This window comes from Chionomys nivalis, chromosome 19, assembly GCF_950005125.1.
Source record: "Chionomys nivalis chromosome 19, mChiNiv1.1, whole genome shotgun sequence".
Lineage (NCBI taxonomy): Eukaryota > Metazoa > Chordata > Mammalia > Rodentia > Cricetidae > Chionomys > Chionomys nivalis.
Window position 1 is genome coordinate 62,281,500 of NC_080104.1, and position 22,470 is coordinate 62,303,969.

Consider the following 22,470-nt stretch of genomic DNA (forward strand, 5'->3'; position numbering starts at 1 on the left):
TGCTGTGACTGGTGCTAGCCCACCCCTGGGATGTCCACAGAGACGGCTGGCTCCCTTGAAGTTGCCTGGGCAGCACTCCCATGCTGCCTCCCTCGGTGCTAGAACAGGGCCCAATGAGACGCCTCTCTGGTGATCTCTTGCCGCTTTCAGTAGTGTGGGCTGAGCTGGCAGTGTGAACAGCACCGAGGTGGCAGAGGCAAGCTGCCTGACAACCGAAGAGGAGCAGCAGACTGGATCAGTCCTAGGGAGCGTATAGGCAGGGACAAGTATAAAGGATGGAGAGCGAAAGCAGAGGCCAAAGAATAGGAATCTGTAGCCAACCAGAGAGGAGCTGGTGACACACCCCATGAATCCCAGCAGAGGCAGGCAGAGCTTTGTGCGTTCCAGGCCAGCCTGGTACATATAAGATGCTGGGGAGATGTCTCAAAGGTTAAGAAGAACACCTGCCACACTCTTTTTTTTTTTTTTTTTTTTTTGGTTTCTCAAGACAGTGTTTCTCTGTGGTTTTGGAGTCTGTCCTGGAACTAGCTCTTTTTTTTTTTTTTTTGATTTTTCGAGACAGGGTTTCTCCGTAGCTTTTTGTTTCCTGTCCTGGAACTAGCTCTTCTAGACCAGGCTGGACTCGAACTCACAGAGATCCGCCTGCCTCTGCCTCCCAAGTGCTGGGATTAAAGGCGTGTGCCACCACCGCCCGGCCACCTGCCACACTCTTATGGAGGACCAGGCTTCAACTCCCAGCACCCACATGGTGGCTCACAGCAGTCTGTAAGTCCAGTGCTCTCTTCTGGCCTCCAGGCACACATGTGGTGCATAGACTACAAGGAGGCAAAACATTCATATATGGAGGTGGGCAATGGTGGCGCACACCTTTAATCCCAGCATTGGGGAGGCAGAGGCAGGCAGATCTCTGCGAGTTCAAAGCCAGCCTGGTCTACAGAGTGAGTTCCAGGACAGTCAGGGCTGCACACAGAGAAACCCTGTCTCCAAAAACAAAACATAAATAAGAAAGTAAATGAACAAACAAGAGAGGAGAAACAACTTCAGCCCAGTTACTGTAAGAGTTCCAGAGTCGGGCTGGAGAGATGGCTCAGCGGTTAAGAACATGGACTGTTCTTCCGGAGGTCCTGAGTTCAATTCCCAGCAACCACATGGTGACTCACAACCATCTGTAATGAGATCTGGTGCCCTCTTCTGGGGTGCAGGTATGCACACAGGCAGAACACTGTATACATAATAAATAAATAAATAAATAAATAAATAAATAAATAAATAAATAAATCTAAAAAAAAAAAAGAATTCCAGAGTCGTCAGTTTTTCAGGATGGGTCCTGGACACCCCCTGCCAACAGCTGTAATACTGCCTGGTCTCAAGAACTGGAGGATCCTAGGCTCATCTGCTAGGAAGCTGCAATTCCAGGTGTTAGGAAGAGTGAAGAATCCTGATTCCTATCCCTGCCTACACAGGAGCCACGTGAGAGCTTTGCACTAGAGGGCGCCACTTGCTAACAGCGAGGATGAGACAAAATCAGCCAAACCCTGTACTTTAAGATCTCTGTGAGTTCGAGACCAGCCTGGTCTACAGAGCTAGTTCCAGGACAGGCTCCAAAACCACAGAGAAACCCTGTCTCGAAAAAACCAAAAAAAAAAAAAAAAGTTTCTTGCCGGGCGTTGGTGGCGCACGCCTTTAATCCCAGCACTCGGGAGGCAGAGGCAGGCGAATCTCTGTGAGTTCAAGTCCAGCCTGGTCTACAAGAGCTAGTTCCAGGACAGGCTCCAAAACCACAGAGAAACCCTGTCTGGAAAAACCAAAAAAAAAAAGTTTCTTGCCAGCTAATAATTATCTAGGTAGAACAAAAGGACTGCTGGTTGGTACCATAATCCCAGCGCTTCCAGACTAAAGCACAGAGATCTTTCATGATTTCGAGCCAGTGTTGTTGGCTAACCCCACATTGCACCGCCAAAGTGTTGTTTTTACTTTTACTCTTTTTTTGGGGGGGGTGGGGGCACCACCCAGCTCCCAGATAAATCATACATGGAGGCTTATTCTTACTTATAAATGCCTGGCCTTAGCTTGGCTTATTTCTTGCCAGCTTTTCTTGATTTTAATTATTCCCAACTACCTTTTGCCTCTGAGCTTTTACCCTTCTCTTAATTCTGCATATTTTACCTTCACTCTTATTCCCTGGCTGGCCCCCAGGGCCTCCTCTTCGTGTTCTCTTGCTTCCTTCTCCCCCCCCCATTCCTCCTATTTATCCTCTCTGCCTGCCAGCCCCGCCTATCCTTGCTCCTGCCTCGCTATTGGCCGGTCAGCTCTTTATTAGGCCCATCAGGTGTTTTAGACAGAGTCACAGCTTCACAGAGTTAAACAAATGCAGCATAAACAAAAGCAACACATCTTTACTGAGTTAAACTATCCACAGCATAAACAAAAGTAACACACCTTAAAAGAGTATTCCACAACAGGCCAGCATACATTACAAAGTGAAACCTTGGAGGGAGGGAGAGAAGGGGGGTTGGGCACTGGAGCAGTGACCATTGAGTGTGACTGATCTTTTTTTTTTTTTTTTAAGATTTTACTATTTATTATGTATACAGTGTTCTGGCATGTATGCCTGCAGGCCAGAAGAGGGCACCAGATCTCCTTACAGATGGTTGTAAGCCACCATGTGGTTGCTGGGAATTGAACTCAGGACCTCTGGAAAAGCAGTCAAGTACTCTTAGCCTCTGAGCCATCTTTCCAGCCCGAGTGTGACTGATCTTGCAAAGGTCCAGAGCTCAGTTCCCAGCACCCAATCAGGTGACTCAAAAACCTCCTGTAGCCGGGCGATGGTGGCGCACGCCTTTAATCCCAGTACTTGGGAGGCAGAGGCAGGCGGATCTCTGTGAGTTCGAGACCAGCCTGGTCTACAAGAGCTAGTTCCAGGACAGGCTCCAAAACCACAGAGAAACCCTGTCTCGAAAAACCAAAAAAAAAACCTCCTGTAGCTCCAGCTTCCAGGGATTCTGTGCCTTTGGTATCCTAGGCACTTGTGTGCACACACACACATACACAATCAAAAATTAGTTTAAAAAATTTTCAGCCAAAAAAAAAAAATTCAGCCTTAATTAGAAGCACAGTGTCATAATAAAGAATGTGCTGGAGTTCCTCGGTTTAATTTCCAGCACCAAATAAAGTGTGTGTGTATGTGTGTGTGTGTGTGTGTGTGTGTGTGGTATATGTTCGAGCTATGTCGTCGTCCTGGAACTCACTATATAGACCAGACTGGCCCCAAACCAGCTCCAATCCCTCCTGAGGGATTAAAGGTGTTCACCACCCATGCCTGGCTTATTCTTTTTGTTTTAACTGTGTGTATGTGTGTGGGGGTGCACATGAGTGCAGTGCCCACAGACAGCAGAAGACACCAGAACCTCTGGAACTGGAACCAAATTCAGGTCTTTTTTTTTTTTTTTTCTGTCTAGGGATTGAATTCAAAGACTCGTGTGTGCTGGGCCTCTGGTCTTCGAGAGCAGTGTACACTCTTAACTGCTGAGCCCCTTTCTAGCCCTCCAGCCCTCACTGAAGGTTTGCACAGTTACTGGATCTCTCTATGGGAATTACTGAGAAGGGTATCTCCCTTGCTTCGCCACTGGGAAGAACCACTGGGAAGCTTTGTATGCTGCAGCTGCTGTATATGAAATGCTTTTTCAGGGAGTTAAGAAACCTGAGTTGGGGATATATGTCAGTGATAGAGTGTTTTCTCAGTATGTGGGAAGCCCTGGCTTTAACCTAGCATTGAAGGAAGAAACAAAGAATGAATGAATCTGAACTATTGACCAGAGACTGGGTATAGTGTGAATTCTAGTGAATTCTAATTAGTTTTAATAATAAAAACCCCGAGTAAGATATAAGGGGTAAATACTGAGAGGTAGAAAACCAGAGCAGCCAGTCACTAGTTCTTACCTCTACCAAATCCTCGGACAGAATGGGTGATGCTTCCTTCCTCCCCAGACCCAAGCCAGGTGTCCCCCAATAAAAGCAGAGCGGACGTGAGCTGGGAGGGGAACATTCTTTATTTGACTCTGGCTCACAACTACTTCTTTTTCTCCCCCATGCTGCTGTCGTCAGCCGCCCCTTGGTGGCACCGTGTGGACATCCTCCTCCAATTAGGGCAACTCAGAAATGGCTCTCTTGGCTGGGGGACCAGTTGGCTTCTGGTGTTCTTTGCTCTTTTCCTCATACATCAGAATCCTGGAAGAGACACAGGCATCAGGACACATCTCTCAGAGGAGTAAATCTCAGGTGTCTGTAAGAGTTCAGAAGCGGGGAAGACTAAGAGCAGGGAAGCAGTGCTGGGGGCTGTGGGGACCAGAGCTGCAGACATGGTGGGAACAGAGGGGACCAGAGCCGCGGACACGGTGGGGCTGTGGGGACCAGAGCTGCGGACATGGTGGGAACAGAGGGGACCAGAGCTGCGGACATGGTGGGAACAGAGGGGACCAGAGCCGCGGACACGGTGGGGCTGTGGGGACCAGAGCTGCGGACATGGTGGGGCTGTGGGGACCAGAGCTGCGGACATGGTGGGAACAGAGGGGACCAGAGCTGCGGACAGGTGGGGCTGTGGGGACCAGAGCTGCGGACATGGTGGGGCTGTGGGGACCAGAGCTGCGGACATGGTGGGAACAGAGGGGACCAGAGCCGCGGACACGGTGGGGCTGTGGGGACCAGAGCCGCGGACATGGTGGGAACAGAGGGGACCAGAGCTGCGGACAGGTGGGGACAGTGAAGACCAGAGCCGCGCAGACACGGTGGGGACAGTGAAGGATCTTGGGAGAGTCCATCTGCGAAGGAAGGGTGATTGTTCGGGACAAGGTTAGGGCAGGGGATGGAGAAGACAGGGAGTTCAGGGAGGTGGGAACTGCATGCTCACACTCTCAGGATGGCAGATCTCTTGCCCAGCATCATCGAGAGGAAGTCTGAGTAGCTGAAGGTCTCCTCAGAGCCGCTGGACACCTCTCTAATTAATTTCTTTAGCTCTAGGTGGGTCTTGGGAACCCCGAGTTTCTCTAGCATTCGCTTCAAGGACATAATATCTGAAGGTGGAAAATCAAGGTGGGAGAGGAGGGTCCTGTCTCTCTGCCATCTCGTCCCTCCATGCACCCATCCCTGACCCTTGTATTGTTGATTGTGGCTGGGCCTTTGCCTGTCCACAGGGGACAGGGCTAGCAGAAAAGACCTCTATTTGCCTAGGTCCGCACACTCCCCCCACACCCCCTTTTCCTCACCAATATCTCCATTTCCATTCAGATCAAACTCCATGTACTTCTCTAGGTTAAAAAAAAAAAAGTAGTTGCTGGTTATGGGGGTTTAAGGAAGAGGCAGTTAACCAGTGCTAGGGCAGTGTAGAAGATGTGGGAGGAGGAGGGGCAGGCAGAGGAAGTGGGGATCGCGAGGCCCTGTGAAGGTGGAGGGAACCTATAGGGGTGTAAGATGGATGAGCAGGGAGAAGGACCACAAGTGGGTCCCTCTTCCACCGCAAAAAGCAACTGATCTTGCTGGCCTTGCTGAGGTCCTGTGAACCACCATGCCCCCCAACACCCCTGGCCCTAACTTCCCTCTCCACCCACACATCTCCTCACTCTTGAAGGCTTCCAGTTTAGAGGGCAGGTCCTCATCACTGCTGTATTTGGGATTGTCCAGGAACTGCTGTTGGCAGATCAGAGCCAGGGTCATCCCTCTCGGCCCCGGGGAGCCTCCAGACTCTACCCTCTTCCTTATTTCTCTTACCTTGTTGATCTCATCCAGCCCCTCCTCCTGCTGGGCCTTCAGCAGTCCAAAAGCTTTTCCTCCTGAGGGGTACAGAGGTTAATCAGCCCCCCTCCCTTTCCTGCCTCCCATGCCCGAGCGTTACCCAAGTTCTGCCCTCTGAGATCCTTCAGCAGCCTTCCTGGCTCCCCAGCCCAGGCCTGACCCATCCTGGCTCCTGATGTTATGTGGTCCACCCTACCCTGCAAATCTCTGCTTTGGCTCATAGCTCAGCAGGTGCTTGTGGCGTTAGGTGGGAGAAGACCAGCCTGCGGGTCTCTGTCTCTCCACCAGTCTCCTCTCTCCTACTTCCCCTTTCTACTCATTCCCTCCTCTGCTAACCCCCAGGCATCACTTCCCCTCACTTCTGCTGACACTAGACCTCGAAAAAAGGAAGGCAGAGAGGGTTTAAAATAACACGCTGATAAATTCCCTTTTTTTTTTTTTTTTTTTGGCAGGGTCTCACATGTCCAGGTGCCTTAGTTCAAGCCGCCCCGTCCTGCCTCAGCCTCCCGAATGGCTGGACCTGCAGCCCTGCCCCACACCTTGCTCCACACAGTTCCTCCATGGGGCAAAGACTGGCTAGCTCCTGGAGGGATCGGAGAGAACCAAGGATGGTACCCCAGGCCTGCAATCCCAGCATCTGAGAGGTAGAGGCTGGAGGATCCTGGGAGTTGGAGACCAGCCAGGCCTACACAGTAGGAACCTGTCTTAAATGAAAATCAGCCAAAGAAGAGAGAAATGGTGGCTTTTCCCAGCTACTGGGGAGTGGGGTGGGGGTGGGTTTACTTGAAATTTCCTCAGGCTTCATGATGCAGGTTAAGACACACAGCTGAGAGCTGGCTGGCTCTCTCCCATGTGCAGGAGAGAAGCTGAAGACTGCAGTCCGACCCAGGAGTGGAGCGAGCTGAAGCCAGGGCCTGGAAAAAGAAAGATGCATCTCTCTCAGGCTCCAGAAGAGCACTGGGACGGGATGCGTGGAAACGTGCTCAGGAAGGACTTCGGTTTGTCTGCTTCATGATTGGCAGCACTGCCCTCCTGCCTCACCTACTTTGAAATCCTTAGTAGAGAGTACAAAGGCATAGGAGAGTTTAGGGAGACGCTCTGGAAGGGCGGAAAGTGAGGCTGAGAGGACAGCAGACTGAGCAGGTCCCACCCTGCCACCACGGCCGAGCACTTCTCACCTTGCCACGGCCGAGCACTTCTCACTCGGCCACAGCTGGAAACATCCCACCCAGCCACGGCCGAGCATGTCCCACCCCGCCACGGCCACGTCCCACCCCGCCACGGCCTAGCACTTCTCACGCTGCCACGGCTGAGCACGTCCCCACCCCATTATGGCTGAGCATGTCCCCCGAGCAGCATCTAATCCTCACGGAAATGCCCTCCCCAGGAATAGCTTTTCTCATTCAGCCATTGGGTCACTAGGGGAGGCTGGGGCTTTGCCTCTAACTTACTCTGACCCCTTGGCTCTTACTCTCTCCTCCCCAAGCTGTCTCCCCTTCCACTGCAGGCAGAATCCACTCTGCTTCTCCTTGACCAGGTAGTGGGAAGATAGTGGCCTCTCCCCCTGCAGAGAGCAATGCACACCTGCCCTCCAACACGCTCAGTGTCTGACGGGGACACTTCTCTAGCCGTGTTCATGCAACAGTGCTAGGCCTGGTGAACCAGGAAATGAGAAGTCTGTTCCTGCGGTCTACAGAGCTCCCTGTAGAGGGTAGAGCAGACTGTCACAGTCAGGGGAGATGCCTCTGAGAAGCTGACTCTCAGGGATGCAAGAGATACGTGGATAAGAAATACGCTGTTTTTCTTTTGATTCTTCTAATTAGTTGGTGTGTCTGTGTGCAGACATACATGCCTCAGGATGTGTGTGGAGGTCAGCATGCAGGAGTTGATCCAGCCAGTACCCAGTTAGCACCTCATGGGAAGGTTCTTTTTTTTTGTTTTGTTTTGTTTTTGTTTTTGTTTTTTCGAGACAGGGTTTCTCTGTGGTTTTGGAGCCTGTCCTGGAACTAGCTCTTGTAGACCAGGCTGGTCTCGAACTCACAGAGATCCGCCTGCCTCTGCCTCCCAAGTGCTGGGATTAAAGGCATGCGCCACCACCGCCCGGCTCATGGGAAGGTTCTTCCCACACCAATGAGTTCCCCAGTTCCTGGTAGAAACTCATCAGATGTCCTGCAGTGTAATTCATGTCCAACACTGCCTGCCAGGCCTCCACGTGAAGGCGCTCTATCCAACAAGACCGCTCCAGGTTAAGATGTGGGCCTTGAGACCAGGCCTCCTGTATTTCTGGACAGCCAGCTATATAAATCAAGAGTACTATAAGCCCCTCTTCCGCTTTGGTCACTGGCCAGGCCGGCTCCCAGGGCTCAGGTTGAGAACCTTGGCCACATGTGCTGGTTCCTTATAGAGTACCCAACAGTGACCCAGAGGGAACAAACAGAGAGACAAGGTACTGGGGAGATGGTCTGGAGCTTCCGTGCCCTTGGGCACCACCCTCCCTGACAGCTCTCTGACCCCAATCTTTTGGGGTGTTAAGGACACGTCATCATGCTGGGATGAGCCATTAAATCGTTAGCTATTGGCTAAGGACCAGTTGAGTTTAAGGTTATATAGCCCCTTATCCATCCCTGCCCTTGGCAACAAGACTTCTCCCTTTAGGGACTTTCCAGAAGTTACCCTATTAACATAAGCCCAGTTGAAAGAGTCTTATTATAAAACACAGAAGATGCCCTTTTAAACCTTTGTCACTTAGGAGATAGCAGGGGTATTGGAGGTTGCATATCTTAGTGTAATATGGGGAAGAACACGAGGAGCAGCAAACTCAGGCCTTGAAGCAAGAGCAGTCTGCCTGGCTGGAGCATGTGCGCCTTGGCCCAGAGGTCAGGTGCAGATGGAGCTGGATTAAAGCTTGAGGGCAGGGCATGTAACCAAAGATTAAAGGGATTTTTAAAAAGCTAGCTGAGGTGTAGGACTGTATTTCTCAGCACCCAGGAGGCTGAGTCAGGAGTGCCGAAGGTTTGAGGGAACCAGCCTTAAAAGAGTTCTAGGCCAGCCTGGGACTTGCTCTGGAAACGAAAGCAAGGGCAAGAGAAACGGCTCAGAGAGTTACAGTGCTGCCAAGCTCCAAGGCCTGAGTGGGAAGCCTAGAACCTGCCTGGCAGAAGGAAAGAAGGAAGGAAGGAACAAACCTCCACAAATTAACCTCTGACCCCTCCAGGCGTGCACTCTCTCTCACACACAATAAATAAAACGAAGAAAAAACCCCAAAACAGAATGTACCAGAAAAGATGGAGATGGGGAAGGATCTGTTAGAACCCTGTGAGGGAGGTTAGAGACCTCTGTTGCTAAGGGCGCTCTGTTGCTAAGGCCCTTTGTTAGGGCTCTCCAAGGGGTGGGACTAGTGTTAGGCCCAGGACTGTTGACTATGCTGCCTGGAAAAGAATGCTCTGGTCAGAAAGTGCAAGGTGTGTGCGTGCGTGCATGCGTGCGTGCGTGCGTGCGTGTGTGCATGCGTGTGTGTGCGCGTGCGTGAATACATGTGCGGTCGTGTGTGTGTGTGTGTGCGCGTGCGTATGTGTGTGTGTGTGTGTGTAGGTCCCTGAGGATCTTCCACTGGCCTTCATTCTTTCTCCAGCTCTGCTCTTTGCTTGGGAGGCTGCCCGGTGCAGGCCACAGGGAGACAGTAGGATGGAGGACACTGTGTGTCTGTCGCCGTGGCTTCATTCCCACCAGGTCACAGTGACCCAAACCTCCTTCAAGACCAGCACTCCTCTTTAGGCACCTGCTCCGCCGAGGCTTCTCCGCAGTCTCTGTAGGTGACCCGTGACGGGAAAGCCATACAGCCTTTTCTCTTTCCATCCTCTTGAGACAGGGCTCACGCTGCTCAAGCTGCATGGAAGCTGACCTTGAGCAACCAATCCTCCCGCCTCAGCCCCCAAGTGCTGAGACTTGGAGCCAGTTCTCCCATGTCTGACGTTGAAGATCAGTTTTAATAAAGACACACAGGACAGAGCACCACTGCTCAGTTTGACAAATACATTTTTTAACTGTGTAGCGGGCTTTGCCTGCGTGTCTGTCTGTGTAGCACTTCTGTTCTAGAGGCTGACTGAGGATGTCAGATACCCCAAAGCAGGAGCTACATGAGGGTGTGAGCTGCCATGGACCACGCAAGTCCTTTGGAAGAGCAGCCAGTGCTCTTATGACTGAGCTGTCTCTCTAACCCCAAGAACTCAGTTTTTAATTCAAGAGGTTGCTGGAAATTTGAGGCTAACCTGGTCTACATACTTAAGTTTTTTTTTTTATATTTATTTATTATGTATACAATATTCTGTCTGTGTGTATGTCTGCAGGCCAGAAGAGGGCACCAGACCTCATTACAGATGGTTGTGAGCCACCATGTGGTTTCTGGGAATTGAACTCAGGACCTTTGGAAGAGCAGGCAGTGCTCTTAACCACTGAGCCATCTCTCCAGCCCCATACTTAAGTTTTCAGTGTCCTGGGCTGCAGAGTGAGATGTATCTTTTTTTTTTTTTTTTTTTTTAATTATTTATTTATTATGTGTACAACATTCTGCTTCCCACACACCAGAAGAGGGCGCCAGATCTCATTATAGATGGTTGTGAGCCATCATGTGGTTGCTGGGAATTGAACTCAGGACCTCTGGAAGAGCAGTCAGTGCTCTTAACCTCTGAGCCATCTCTCCAGCTCCCGTGAGATGTATCTTAATTAATTAAAATATCAAATTGACAGCTGGGCGGTGGTGGTGGCGGCACACAACTCTAATCTCAGCTGTCAGGAATCAGAGGCAGGCGGAGCTCTGTGCTCTCTGTGAGGTGGAGGCCAGCTTGGTCTATAGGCCAACTAAGAACTACATGGTTAGGACCCTGTCTCAAATAGATAGATTAGATAGATAGATAGATAGATAGATAGATAGATAGATAGATAGATACTATTAAAGTCCTTAGAAAGTCTCAGAGATAGTGAAAATTGTTCTTGGATACACACACACATCATGGTTTATTCTAGATGAGCTGCCCTGGATAGTTGTTGATTTTTGTTTTTATTTGTTTGTTTTGGTTTTTGAAGACAGGGTTTCTCTGTGTAGCTTTGGAGCCTGGCCTGGAACTCTGTAGCTCAGGCTGGCCTCGAACTCACAGAGATCTGCCTGCCTCAGCCTCCCAAGTGCTGGGATTAAAGGTGTGCGCCATCGCCGCCCTGCTGCCCTGGATAGTTTTATGTCAACTTGACACAAGCAAAAATCATCTGAGAGAAGGGAACCTGAACTTAGAAAATGCCTGCAGAAGATCAATCTGTAGGCAGGCAAGCCTCTGTGGCTTTTTCTTAACAATAATTGATAGGGGAGTCCAGCCCATGGTGGGTGGTGCCACCCCTGGGCTCGTGGTCCCAGGTTCTATAAGAAAGCAGGCTGGGCAAGTCATGGGGAGCAAGCCAGTAAGCAGCTCCCCTCCAAGGCCTCTGCTTCAGCTCCTGCCTCCAGGATCTCACCCTGTATGAATTCCTGTCTTAACCTCCCTGGATCATGAACAGTGATGTGGAGGTGTAAGCCAGATAAAGTCTTCCTCTCCAAGTTTCCCTTGGTCATGGTGTTTCATGACAGCAGTAGTAACCCTGATAAGACATGGACTAACGAGCAAAACATTCAGGCAATGTCTCCAGAGTCCACAGCCATGGCAAAGGGTCGGAAGCCTTGGGTGGCAGAAAGAGAAGGGGGGAGCAGAGCCCCCCTATGTTTAGGCTCAGCTATCTCCTGGGTCACCCCAGCCCTCGAGGGAGGAAAGAGAACTATGTAAATCAAGTAGCTAGCCTGGGGGAGTCTGGAAGTTCATGGCTGTGGTTCTGTGCACACAAGTAGTCGATGCGGAGTGCAGTTCAGAACGGCTTGACCCGTAAACCGTTATTCCTGGGTCATGAACTGCTGCCGTGTCTGAGTGAGCGCTGCGGAGACACAGTCTGAGGGCTGGGTAGACAGTTTAACACTTAGGAAACCCGCTGCTTTTCCAAAGGACCCAGGTTCAATTCCCAGAGCCCACATGGCAACTCACAACTCCCTGTAACTCCAGTCCCAGGGCATCCTGTGCCCTCTTCTGGTCTCTGTGGGCATCTGGCACACACGTGGTAGCCTGACATACGTTCAGACAGAACACGCTTACACATAAAAATAAAACTTAAGGGAAATGATAGAAAATGCAGCTTTCATCTCAAGTCAAAGGGCCAGGGCTTGTGGCAAAGAAGACAGTATTCTCCACACTGACTCTGGGCTGGGAATGAAGAGAACAGGGAATTGAGGCTCTGTGGAGAATAGCCTAAGTGCCTCCAGCCCAGGCTCTGCAGCCACCAGGGGGCAGCACACAACTGTTCTCGGCACCTGGGTACCCCATAGCAGGGAGGCTGGCTGCTCCACAGCTCCCTGGAGGCCAGATGATCCAGAGACTCCTTCCCGGATTGGGTGACCTGTGTGGTTATCCAGGTGGTCAAGAGACCAGTTCGGGAGAGAGCACCAAAAGAGCTCCAAGCCACATTTTCTTCTTTGGTTTTTCAAGACAGGGTTTCTCTGTGTAGCCCCGGCTGTCCTGGAAGTTGCTCTGTAGACCAGTCTGGTCTCAAATTTAAGAGATCCACTTGCTTTTGCCTCCTGATTGCTGGGATCAGAGGTGTGCACCACCACTGCCTGGCCACATGAAAATAAAGGAAGCCCGAGAGTGGATGGCGAGGCTGGGCCCACGTTTGCACGGCACACTTCACGGCCTCTCCTCCCAGTGCCATGCGTGGGTCTGTGAAGTACACATCAGGGGATCCTGGCACTGTGTGACCTCAGTTATAGGTAACAAGATGTCTGCCGTTGTGCCTGTGAACACATATGGGCACTTTGTAGGTTCCCAATAAATGTGGTTAAACTGTCAATAAAATGACAAATGACTGGATTTCCCGGTGGGTAAGTCTGTGTAGCGGTCATGGAAAAGCAGACCTGCGGGGAATGTCCTCTTTCCAGGAAATGCGAAAACAAATGAGCCAAACATATCCATTAACAGCAGCTAGTCCTCTGTTAACACAGCTGGAGAATGGGCCACTTGTACACATGAAGCTTCCAGACACAGTCCGCGGTAACCTTGCACCCACCATCACCAATTAGCTTGCTCCCCTAACCTCCCCCGCCCCATTTATAGAAATCCTAGGACAACCCAGAGGGAAAAAGCCAGACTGAGGAGGCACAGAGACAGCAGTCCTGGGCATGGCTGAGCAAAGGGGGTGAGGAGGAGGGCTAACTTCTGGGTGAACTGGTCTTGAACCTCAAAAGGTGAGAGACCCACATCCTGGTCTCACCCACCCTCTCTTGTAAAATCTGATGGGAGGACATCCTGTCCTGGTACACCACCTGACCACTAGCTACCTCCAGAGAGCCCCAGCATCTCCACCAGTGCCATCTCCCTCCGCGGCAGGACAGGCATACGATGCCGAGAGCCCAGAGCCTTGCGGGTCCTTGGCATTGTGCTAGGCTTCGCTGCGGGAAGCAGGCCATTCTTCCCCTATTAGAGCGCTCTGTGAAGTCCGCCTCGCCTCGCCGGCTGGAGACATGGCCAAGGCGCTGTTGCTGATCTGCATCGTGGTTTATCCAGGTGACTGGGAGTTTTCTCGGGACCCAGGGGTGGGGGAGGAAAGGAAGACGCCAGACTTGGGTGCTCCAGAGGGTGCCTGGAGGGGGGCAAACACTGTGCCCTGGGGGATGCAGAAAGCACTTTAGAAAGCTGTTGCCCGTGGCTCTTTCAGAAGACAGTCCTGCTAGATGGCCCCCACCTGAAAGGTCATTTCTGTCATCCATCCAGGAGCCCCTCTGCTGTCATTTATTTATTTATTTATTTAAGATTTCTGCCTCCTCCCCACCACCACCTCCCATTTCCCTCCCTCTCCCCCAATCAAGTCCCCCTCCCTCGTCAACCCGAAGAGCAATCAGGTTTCCCTGCCCTGTGGGAAGTCCAAGGACCACCCACCTCCATCCAGGTCTAGTAAGGTGAGCATCCAAACTGCCTAGGCTCCCACAAAGCCAGTACGTGCAGTAGGATCAAAAACCCATTGCCATTGTTCTTGAATTCTCAGTAGTCCTCATTGTCTGCTATGTTCAGCGAGTCCGGTTTTATCCCATGCTTTTTCAGACCCAGGCCAGCTGGCCTTGGTGAGTTCCCGATAGAACATCCCCATTGTCTCAGTGTGTGGGTGTACCCCTCGCAGTCCTGAGTTTCTTGCTAGTGCTCTCTCTCCTTCTCCGGAGCCCCTTTTCTGCTTAGCCTTCTTTCTAAAAAAGTAAACCTGAAAGGCCCCAGGAGAGAGGGGTGGGAGAGCATTCTGAGTTTGGCTCTTCCTTTTGTTTTCCTTGCTTGTTTCCTGAGACAGGGTCTCAGCAGCCTAGGCCAATCTCAGATATCTAGTGAAGGAGGACCATGAACTGGTTCTCTCATGCCCACTGACTAGAGTGGTGCATGGTGCACCACTATGCCTGGCTGGGGTCAAGGCCAGGGCTTCGTGCATGCTGCCAAAAGAGTACATACCTAGCCCTGGCCGTGTAACCCAGCCTGGCCCTGGTCTTCCAGTCCTCATCTCTTAGCCTCCTGGGATTAGAGGCTCATACTAACACACTCAGCTGACTTTCTTTCTTTGATGGTTTTATTTTATTTTTATTATTTATTTTTTTTTATCTTTTTATTTATTTATTTAGACAGGGTTTCTCTGAGTAACTTTGGAGCCTGTCCTGGAACTCACTCCATAGACCAGGCTGGCCTTGAACTCACAGATTCGCCTGGCTCTGCCTCCCAAGTGCTGGGATTAAAGGCATGCGTCACCACCACCGCCTGGCTGTGGTTTTAATTTTTTAAAGTACATGAATTTATTTTGGAGGTGGGACACGTACTTGCCAAGGCTCATGCAGATCAAAGAATAACCTGCAAGAGTCTGTTCTTTCCTTCTGCTACGTGGGTCCCGGGACTCGAACTCAGGTCATCAGGGTCTGTGGCAGGGCCTTTACCAGCTGAGCTATCTAGCACTCCTGTGTTCATCCTTGAGGACTTACCTTGATGTGTGCAGTTGATTAGATTATTAAGTTTATTAGATAGGGCACAAATATACAATTATCTCGCAAGTGCTGGGATTACAGTTATAAATCCCCACACCTAGTTACTATAATTTGAGAGGAGGGTGTTGAGACAGGGTCTCTCTGTGTAGTCCTGGCTGTCCTGGAACTCTCTATGTAGACCAGATGGGCCTCAACTCACAGAGATTCTCTTACCTCTGCCTCCCGAGTGCTGGGACTGAAGGCGTTCTGACACCTTAACACAGATACACATGCAGACAAAATACCAATGCACATAACATAAAAATAAACAAAATTTTAAAAGTTGGGCTGAGGCTGTGGATCAGCGGTAGAATGTTTGCCCACTGTGCATAAAGCCCTGGGTTTGATCCCAGGCACGGCACAAACTGGCACTCGGGTGAGCCTGGGTTTGATCCCAGGCACGGCACAAACTGGCACTCGGGTGAGCCAGAAATTCAAGGGCATCCTTAGCTAAGTGAGTTCAAGGCTAGCCTAGTCTACAAGAGCCAGTACCAGGATAGGCACCAAAGCTACAGAGAAACACTGTCTCGAAAACAAAACAAAACAAAACAAAAAATAACAACAAAAAAGCCAACAAAACTAAGTTTATGTGCATTGGTGTTTTGTCTGTATCTGTGTTTGTGTGTCAGGTGTATAGAAAACAAAAATCAAAACAAAACCCCCAGCAAACATAAAGCAAAACCAACTCCCATCCCAATAACAATATCAGAGAGATCCCACAATGGCGTTCCTTAACTAGGCAGCTATATTCATTCATGAGCTTCAAGTATACCGTGAGGATCAACTTGAGAAAAATGGTTTCTGGAGACGGTGGGCTGGATATGGGTGGAGTTGGTGTGTGAAAGGGTTTGAAAACTAAGAAATAAATTAGTGAAGAAAGAGGAAAGGGTTTGTTGAGACACCCCAGGGTGCTTCTTCTGACACACCCCAGGAGGAAAGCTGGGGTGTCCTCCAAATGCCTTTCTCTTTGGATAACTGGGTGGTGTTCTCTGGATATTTGCTTTCTTCCCAGGATCCTGTGCTCTCTGGGTGTCTCAGCCCCCAGAGATTCGTGTTCAGGAGGGTGCCACCGCTCTCCTGCCCTGCTCTTTCAATGCCAGCCGAGGGACAGTGGCCATTGGCTCCGTCACATGGTACCAAGACAAAGTGGCCCCAGGCACGCAGGTGAGCAACATGACCCCAGAGTTCAGGGGCCGTGTGGCCTCTTTTGCTGCTGTTCCTCGATTCATCAGGGACCACAAGGCAGAGCTGATCATACAGGACATTCAAAGCCGTGACTCCGGGATCTATGTGTGCAGGGTGGAGGTGCTAGGCCTGGGCGTCGGAACAGGAAACGGGACCCGGCTGTTGGTGGGGAAAGGTGAGTGGTGGGAGACCCCAAGACGCGATGTTCCCGGGAGTTAAGGGCTGTCCCCAGCTCTGAGTTCCCGAGTTCCTTCTGCCACAGGCACTCCTCAGCAAGCTTCCAGCTCAGAGCAAGCAGTCCACACAAGTCTCCTCCTCCGCGCTGGACTCTACGCCTTCAGTTTTCTCTCTGTGGCCATGGGTAGTACCTTCTATTATCAGGGCAAATGTGAGTTGCTGAGCGGAGTGGGGGCAATGGTGGCAGAAATGGGAGGAACAGACTGCAAGGAGAGAGCTTCTGGTGCTAGCTCTGAGCAGCAACTCCCCGCCCCTTGCTATTTCTCCCAGGCCCCTGTCACGTGGGAACACACGGCGCCCCTCCCACAGCCTGTGAGGAGTGAATCTCAGTGACCCAGCACTGTCAAGACCAGCAATAAATCTGCTCCTTCCTCCTCCTTAGGATTCTCATGTATTTTCTTCCTTCTGCAGACACCCCCATGCTTCTCTTCACACATACACACACACACACACTCACACACACACACACACACACACACACGCATGCACCCCGCAGCTGCTCCCAGCCACACCTGCCTGTCCTGGGCGCTGAGGCTATGGCTGCAGCAGCTGAGAATGAAGATTATCAGAGCCGATTTGACCCCTTGTCAATTGTACCTTGGGGACCACTAGTGTTTCCTGGCTTTTGGAGGAGCTGGGGTTCCTAACTGCCTTGCCTCACTCAGTGACAACTGACCCCACCAGGGGGAGGGGTTAGCCATGGTCTGGAGACTTAGGGAGAAGCCTGACACAGAAGTGAGGAAGCAGTTTTTACTAGGTGACCGCAGGGCATCTTTGACCACCCGCCCAGGTCGAGGGGGGAATTTGAGGGTGCTCAGGTGGGCTTGTTCTTGGCGATGCAGGCATAGTCAGTGCTGAGGTCGTCCTTCATGCCTTCGCTGTCCTCTCTGTCTGTGACATCATTGCTGGACACTGGCAGCTTCTGCAGAGACGCATAGTGGAGCTCCTGCTCTAGGGTCTGCGCCTGGTGGAGGAGCGGAGGGTGAGGGCTCAGGGTGCCACACTCAATCCTACCCTGAGCCCTACCCCAGCTCCCACCTTTCTCTCTGATGCCTCAGTCTTCTTTTTCCTTCTTTCCTGAAACTTCCCTTGTCCGCCCAAGTGTTCATTCTTTACTCTCACCGATGTTTCTCCTCGACTCTCAGCCAGTCTACCTTGGGCTTTTTTTCTCTTGCTTTTCCTCCTTCCTTCCTCCTTTCTTTCTCTATCTATCTATCTATCTATCTATCTATCTATCTATCTATCTATCTATCTATCTATCTATCTAATATGTGTGTCGACCTCTGCTTGTGTAGGTACTTGTGTAGGCCAGAAGGCTCGGACATCTTTCTAATAGTTTCTAATTATTATTGTTATTATTATTTTCTTATTAAGACCGAGCCACTCACTAAAACTGAAATTTGCTTTCCCTCTAGGCTGGGTGGCCTGAGAGCCCCTAGGACCTGCCTGTCTGCACCCCACAGTGCTGGGGTTCCAGGCCCAGGTCACTACGGCAGGCTGCAGCAAGGTTTTCATAGAACCCCTTCCTTTTCTGAGACTGGGTCTCATGTAGCTCAGGCTAGCCTTCAACTGGGTATGTAGCTGGGGACAAGCTTCCCTGCGTCTCCCTGGGATTTCTGGTGTACACCACTGCTCTCATTTTATGCTGTGCTGGGAATCAAACCCAGGGTTCTGTACACGCTTCATGGACGCCGTTAACTAAGCCACACGGCTGGCCGCTTTCCCTCCTCTCTCTTCGCTTTTGTTGTTGTTGTTTTGAGACCGGGTCTCTCTGTGTAGTCCCGACTGTCCTGGACCCCTTCTGTCTCTCTCATCTCCTCTCTTCTTTCTTGGCTGTCATTCTGGAGTTGCTTTGTCCTCCCCTCCTCTTATTGCCTCATTTCTCTTTATGCTTCTCTCATTTTTCTCTCCCCCCCACTTCCTCTTCCCTTTTCTCTTGGCTCCCACCCCTACATCCCACCTCATTCCCTACTTGGGTCTCCCCTCATCTCCCCTCAACCCCTAGACTCACCTTATTCCTTTCCAGTCTCTTCACTGGAAGAAAAAAAAGGAGGGGATTCAGAAAGACCCTCCCCGGCTCCCCCACTCCAGAGCAGCACCCCAAAGTGGCTCATCCACCCTAGGACAGAGCCTCATACTGAATGGCACCCTCCCTAGAACAGCACCCCACCCCAGCTCTCCTCTACCCCAGCACAGCCTTCCACAACACACTGCCACCCCACTCCCCACTTGCCAGCTGCCCCGGGAACCACAGTCAAAGCCCAGCCCTTTGGGCACTGTTCTCATCTTTCCTAATGGAGCCTGGCAGGACCCGAGGGACTTCTGCCTTCACAGGAGGAGGGATGTGGGGCAAGCTGTGGGTGGCGTGGGCGGTGGCGGTGGGCGGTGGTGGTAGGGCTCACCTCTCTGATGGATCCGGCGCAGGCAGACAGACAGAATGACGACAAGCACGAGAAGGAGCCCTCCCAGCCCCAAGCCCCCATACTCCTTGAGATCTGTAGGGTGAAGAAGTGTGTGGAGGAGTCTTCTTCCCCGGGCTTCCCAAGCCTGGTTAAATTTCACAGTTTCTCTTTTTTCCCTCTTTTTCTTTCATCTTTTCTTCCTCCTCCTCCCACTTTCTATTCTTTGACAATTTCATATATATACAAAGTCTCTTGATCATATCTGCCTCCAGCTCCCTCCTCCCTCTCCCCCTACCCTCCCAACGGGTGCGTCCCCCACCTTTCTGTCTCTTCTTTCCTGTTGACAGAGTCTCTGGCGGCCTCAAGTTCGCTGACCCTCCTGCCTCCCCCTCGGAGGGCTAGGCTGCCTAGTGTGTACCATGCCTGTTTTCTGTGGTTCTGGAGTCAAAGCCAGGGCTCTACCACCCTGTGGCCGTCTTAGATGCAGGGAAATATTCTCTAGGAGATTTTTTTGTTTTGTTTTGTTTTCAAGACAGGGTTTCTCTGTGTAGCTTCGACTGTCCTGGAATTCACTCTGTAAAACAGTCTGTCCTTGAACTCACAAAGATCCACCTGCCTCTGACTCCTGAGTGCTGGGGTTAAAGGTGTGCCACCACTACACCACTTTAGGGGTCTCCCATAGTCTAAGATGCTTTCAAACTCCCCGAAGTCTCTACGCAGAGAGTACATGAACTTGACCCCCAGTCCTGCTGCCCCACCTCTCTGGCACTGGGACTGCAGGAGACATATACCAGGCCCAGTCTGAGCCACTGGGGCTGTCACCCAGGGCTTCAAGCCTGCTAAGGAGCCCTCTGATCTACATCCCCAGCCCACGAGACATCAATTTCTCACTTCCTCTAGAGGTTCATGTACCCCAGGTTACCTCTCACCCCTCCTGACTTCATGCCCACACCCTGCTGTTTCTGGGGCTCGGGAAGCCCCACTCTCACCTGCACTGGTTGATTCTGGGGGGGGGTGTAACCGTGAGCACCACGACCTGACTTTTCAAACACACACACACACACACACACACACACACACACACACGCACGCGCACGCGCACACACCCACCCCACACTCCCATCCCTTCCCTTGTAGAACAGAGGCGTCCCCTACTTACAGCATAGGAATCCTGACATAGCCAGGGACTGAGACCAGGTCTGAAGGTCAAGACTAAACTAACCCCTGTTCTGCTGGCCTTAATGGCCTGAGTGAGTCACGTGCCCCCCAAGTTCCCCATCTGAGGCAAGGGGCCCCATTACGATCCTTGTCCTCGCTGGGCTGTTTCCTTTGTCTAATGTATTATGTTGTCACTTTCCCGGCCAGGGACCAGCCTGGTCTAACAGTGGGTTCCAGGCCAGCCTGGTCTACACAGTGGGTTCCAGGCCAGACTGGTCTACACAATGAGACCCAGTACAGGAAGCAAACAAAAAGCCAAGGAAGGCCCAGATGTAATAAGGAGGTGCTTAACTGGCCCCAGCCCCCCCATTTCCTCTGCCCCAGGGTGACGGGGATGGGGAGCTGGGGGATATGGGGAGAGTCTTGGAGGAGGCCAGAAGCACTGCACAATCTGGGGTGCTGACTAAGGCAGGGCAGCCAGGGTCTGCGTAGGTGCGGGACCCCTGGGAAAGGGGAGAGACAGCACCCACCCCTGGAAAGCCAGACTTGGCTGGTGTGAGGAAGTGACTAAGAGTGGTGTGAGGTCTTTAAGTTCCCTCGGGTACTTCACGCCCTTTAATCTGGTTCCTGTTTGAGGGCAGAAAGAGGCCCCTAATATAACCCAAGAACCAGACTGAGGGAAGACAGTTTGAAACCAAGAACCTCCTAGTTTTAAGAGGAATGCCTTGGAGTGGGGGTCGGGGGGCAGGCACAGAGGGAGGGGACTGAGGAACTGTGACGAATCAGGAACAGATTATTATTATCAGCGGGGTTTTGCTACGTAGCCCAGGCTGGCCTGAAACTCCCCGTCTTTCTGCCTCAGCCTACAGAGTGCATGACAGGGCACACCACCATTTTCAGCAATAGAGTCTTTTAACCTCTGGAAAGTGAAGACACAGGGTTGGGGGAAGGGGACGACTCCAAAGATAGGCTCTGAATACAGACGATTGCTTCAGGCTCAGGAAACCTCAGATCTACAGCGGCTTCCCTCTCTCTTAGCAGGCACCCCTCCCATGCAGGATTGCCACACACTCCCAGCTCACCCAGACTCTGGCTTACACAGGGGACACCTGAGGGAAAAGAGACAAAGGTCCCCACCTCGGGCATTCGTGCCCCTCCTCCAGTTCTAGTGTCTTTACCCTGCCTCAGTACCTCCCTGCATCTAGGAGAGGAAGTATGACCAGGGAAGGGTTACAACATCCTCCTTTGACTCCTGGCTACCAACCACTAGGGTGGTGCCTCTCAGTCCTAGCCTTTCATTTCACCCTGTGAATGAATGAATGTCTGCCTCCTCCGGGGGCCTTCCATGATGAGTTCAAACCCAGATCCCCCTTCGACTACCTCTGCTTAGGGTTCGTGGTCTTGGCATTTGTGTGTAGATATATACACCCAGCACCTGCAGTGTCAGATGGAACTCTGGGGCATTTCTGGGTACCTATCTTATCCTGGTGCTTGGCAGCCATATGCAGTAGGGTATCAGAAGATTCAGAGGCAGCCAGACCAGATCAATGCTTCTGCAGATGCAGGAAGTGGATGACAAGCTGATGCCAGCAAAGATTGGGGGACCCTGGAACCAGCAAAGATTGGGGGACCCTGGAGCCAGCAAAGATTGGGGGACCCTGGAGCCAGCAAAGATTGGGGGACCCTGGAGCCAGCAAAGATTGGGGGACCCTGGAGCCAGCAAAGATTGGGGGACCCTGGAGCCAGCATTCTGGCATCGAGCAGAGAACCAAAGGCAATCGTGGCCCTGACGAAGGCCCCTGTGATTGAGAGGGAGGGGGTGCTGAAGGGCTGCACCCCAAGTCTTTGGACAGAGCGAAGGTGGTAGCTAAAATGGAGACAAAGGGTGAGAAATCTGGTGTCTGGGACCCCACGCATGTCTTGGTGACCAAATTTGGGAATTTTGTGGTACTTATTTCCCCTAATGTTCCCCCGCAGAACAAATAGGACATAATTTAAGTGGTTTTCCTCTTTTTTATATTTCATTATTACACCTTATTTTTATTAAAATTTCAAACGCTGGGTGAAGTATTTCCCATTAGTCAAATACTATCCAAGCTTGAAGACTTGAGTTTGTCCAGAACCCACATAAAGATGGGTATGTCAGCCGGACTGAAATTCCGTATTCCCACTGTGAGACTGGAGGGGGAGAAAGGGAAATTCCTGGAAGATCACAGTGAGTGCCTGGTCTGAGGTCTGCAGAGAAGACACCACCAGACCCTGGCTCAAACAAGGCAGAGGCCAGGACTGGCACCTGATTGGCCAGGATTGTTCTTGGTGCACTTACATGCAAGAATACACACACCAAACACACATACACATATACACACCACACACACATACACACACCAAACACACATACACACATACACACCACACACATATACACACACCACACACACATATACCACACACATACATCACACACACCATACACACACCACACACACACACATACCGCACACACCACACACACACACACCACACACACCATACACACAGCACACACATACATCACACACACCATACACACATCACACACAC

General features: G+C 51.4%; 3 protein-coding genes across 5 annotated transcripts; 1 reads left to right on the plus strand and 2 right to left on the minus strand.

Moving 5' to 3' along the window:
• Window positions 1–4,043: 4,043 nt before the first annotated feature.
• Aif1 (allograft inflammatory factor 1) lies at window positions 4,044–6,130 on the minus strand. 3 transcript variants are annotated; one of them, XM_057751497.1, is made up of 6 exons: window positions 5,984–6,127; window positions 5,764–5,825; window positions 5,616–5,682; window positions 5,262–5,303; window positions 4,907–5,069; window positions 4,044–4,227 (listed from the first exon to the last, which is right to left on the minus strand). In XM_057751497.1, exons 1-6 carry the CDS (start codon window positions 6,006–6,008, stop codon window positions 4,143–4,145), a joined length of 444 nt encoding a protein of 147 aa, XP_057607480.1. In that variant the 5' UTR covers window positions 6,009–6,127; the 3' UTR covers window positions 4,044–4,142. The 3 variants fall into 3 exon arrangements, with proteins under 3 accessions (XP_057607480.1, XP_057607481.1, XP_057607482.1); XM_057751498.1 differs by lacking the exon at window positions 5,262–5,303 and having other exon boundaries at window positions 5,984–6,130; XM_057751499.1 differs by lacking the exons at window positions 5,616–5,682; window positions 5,984–6,127.
• Window positions 6,131–13,375: 7,245 nt separating this feature from the next.
• Ncr3 (natural cytotoxicity triggering receptor 3) lies at window positions 13,376–16,650 on the plus strand. Its single transcript, XM_057794349.1, has 4 exons — window positions 13,376–13,418; window positions 15,918–16,265; window positions 16,353–16,478; window positions 16,598–16,650. Exons 1-4 carry the CDS (start codon window positions 13,376–13,378, stop codon window positions 16,648–16,650), a joined length of 570 nt encoding a protein of 189 aa, XP_057650332.1.
• Window positions 16,651–17,069: 419 nt separating this feature from the next.
• On the minus strand, window positions 17,070–20,140 carry Lst1 (leukocyte specific transcript 1). The gene is made up of 4 exons (XM_057751679.1): window positions 19,889–20,140; window positions 18,730–18,822; window positions 18,339–18,361; window positions 17,070–17,291 (listed from the first exon to the last, which is right to left on the minus strand). The coding sequence occupies exons 1-4, from the start codon at window positions 19,905–19,907 to the stop codon at window positions 17,142–17,144; spliced, it is 285 nt and encodes a 94-aa protein (XP_057607662.1). The 5' UTR covers window positions 19,908–20,140; the 3' UTR covers window positions 17,070–17,141.
• Between the last annotated feature and the right edge of the window lie 2,330 nt (window positions 20,141–22,470).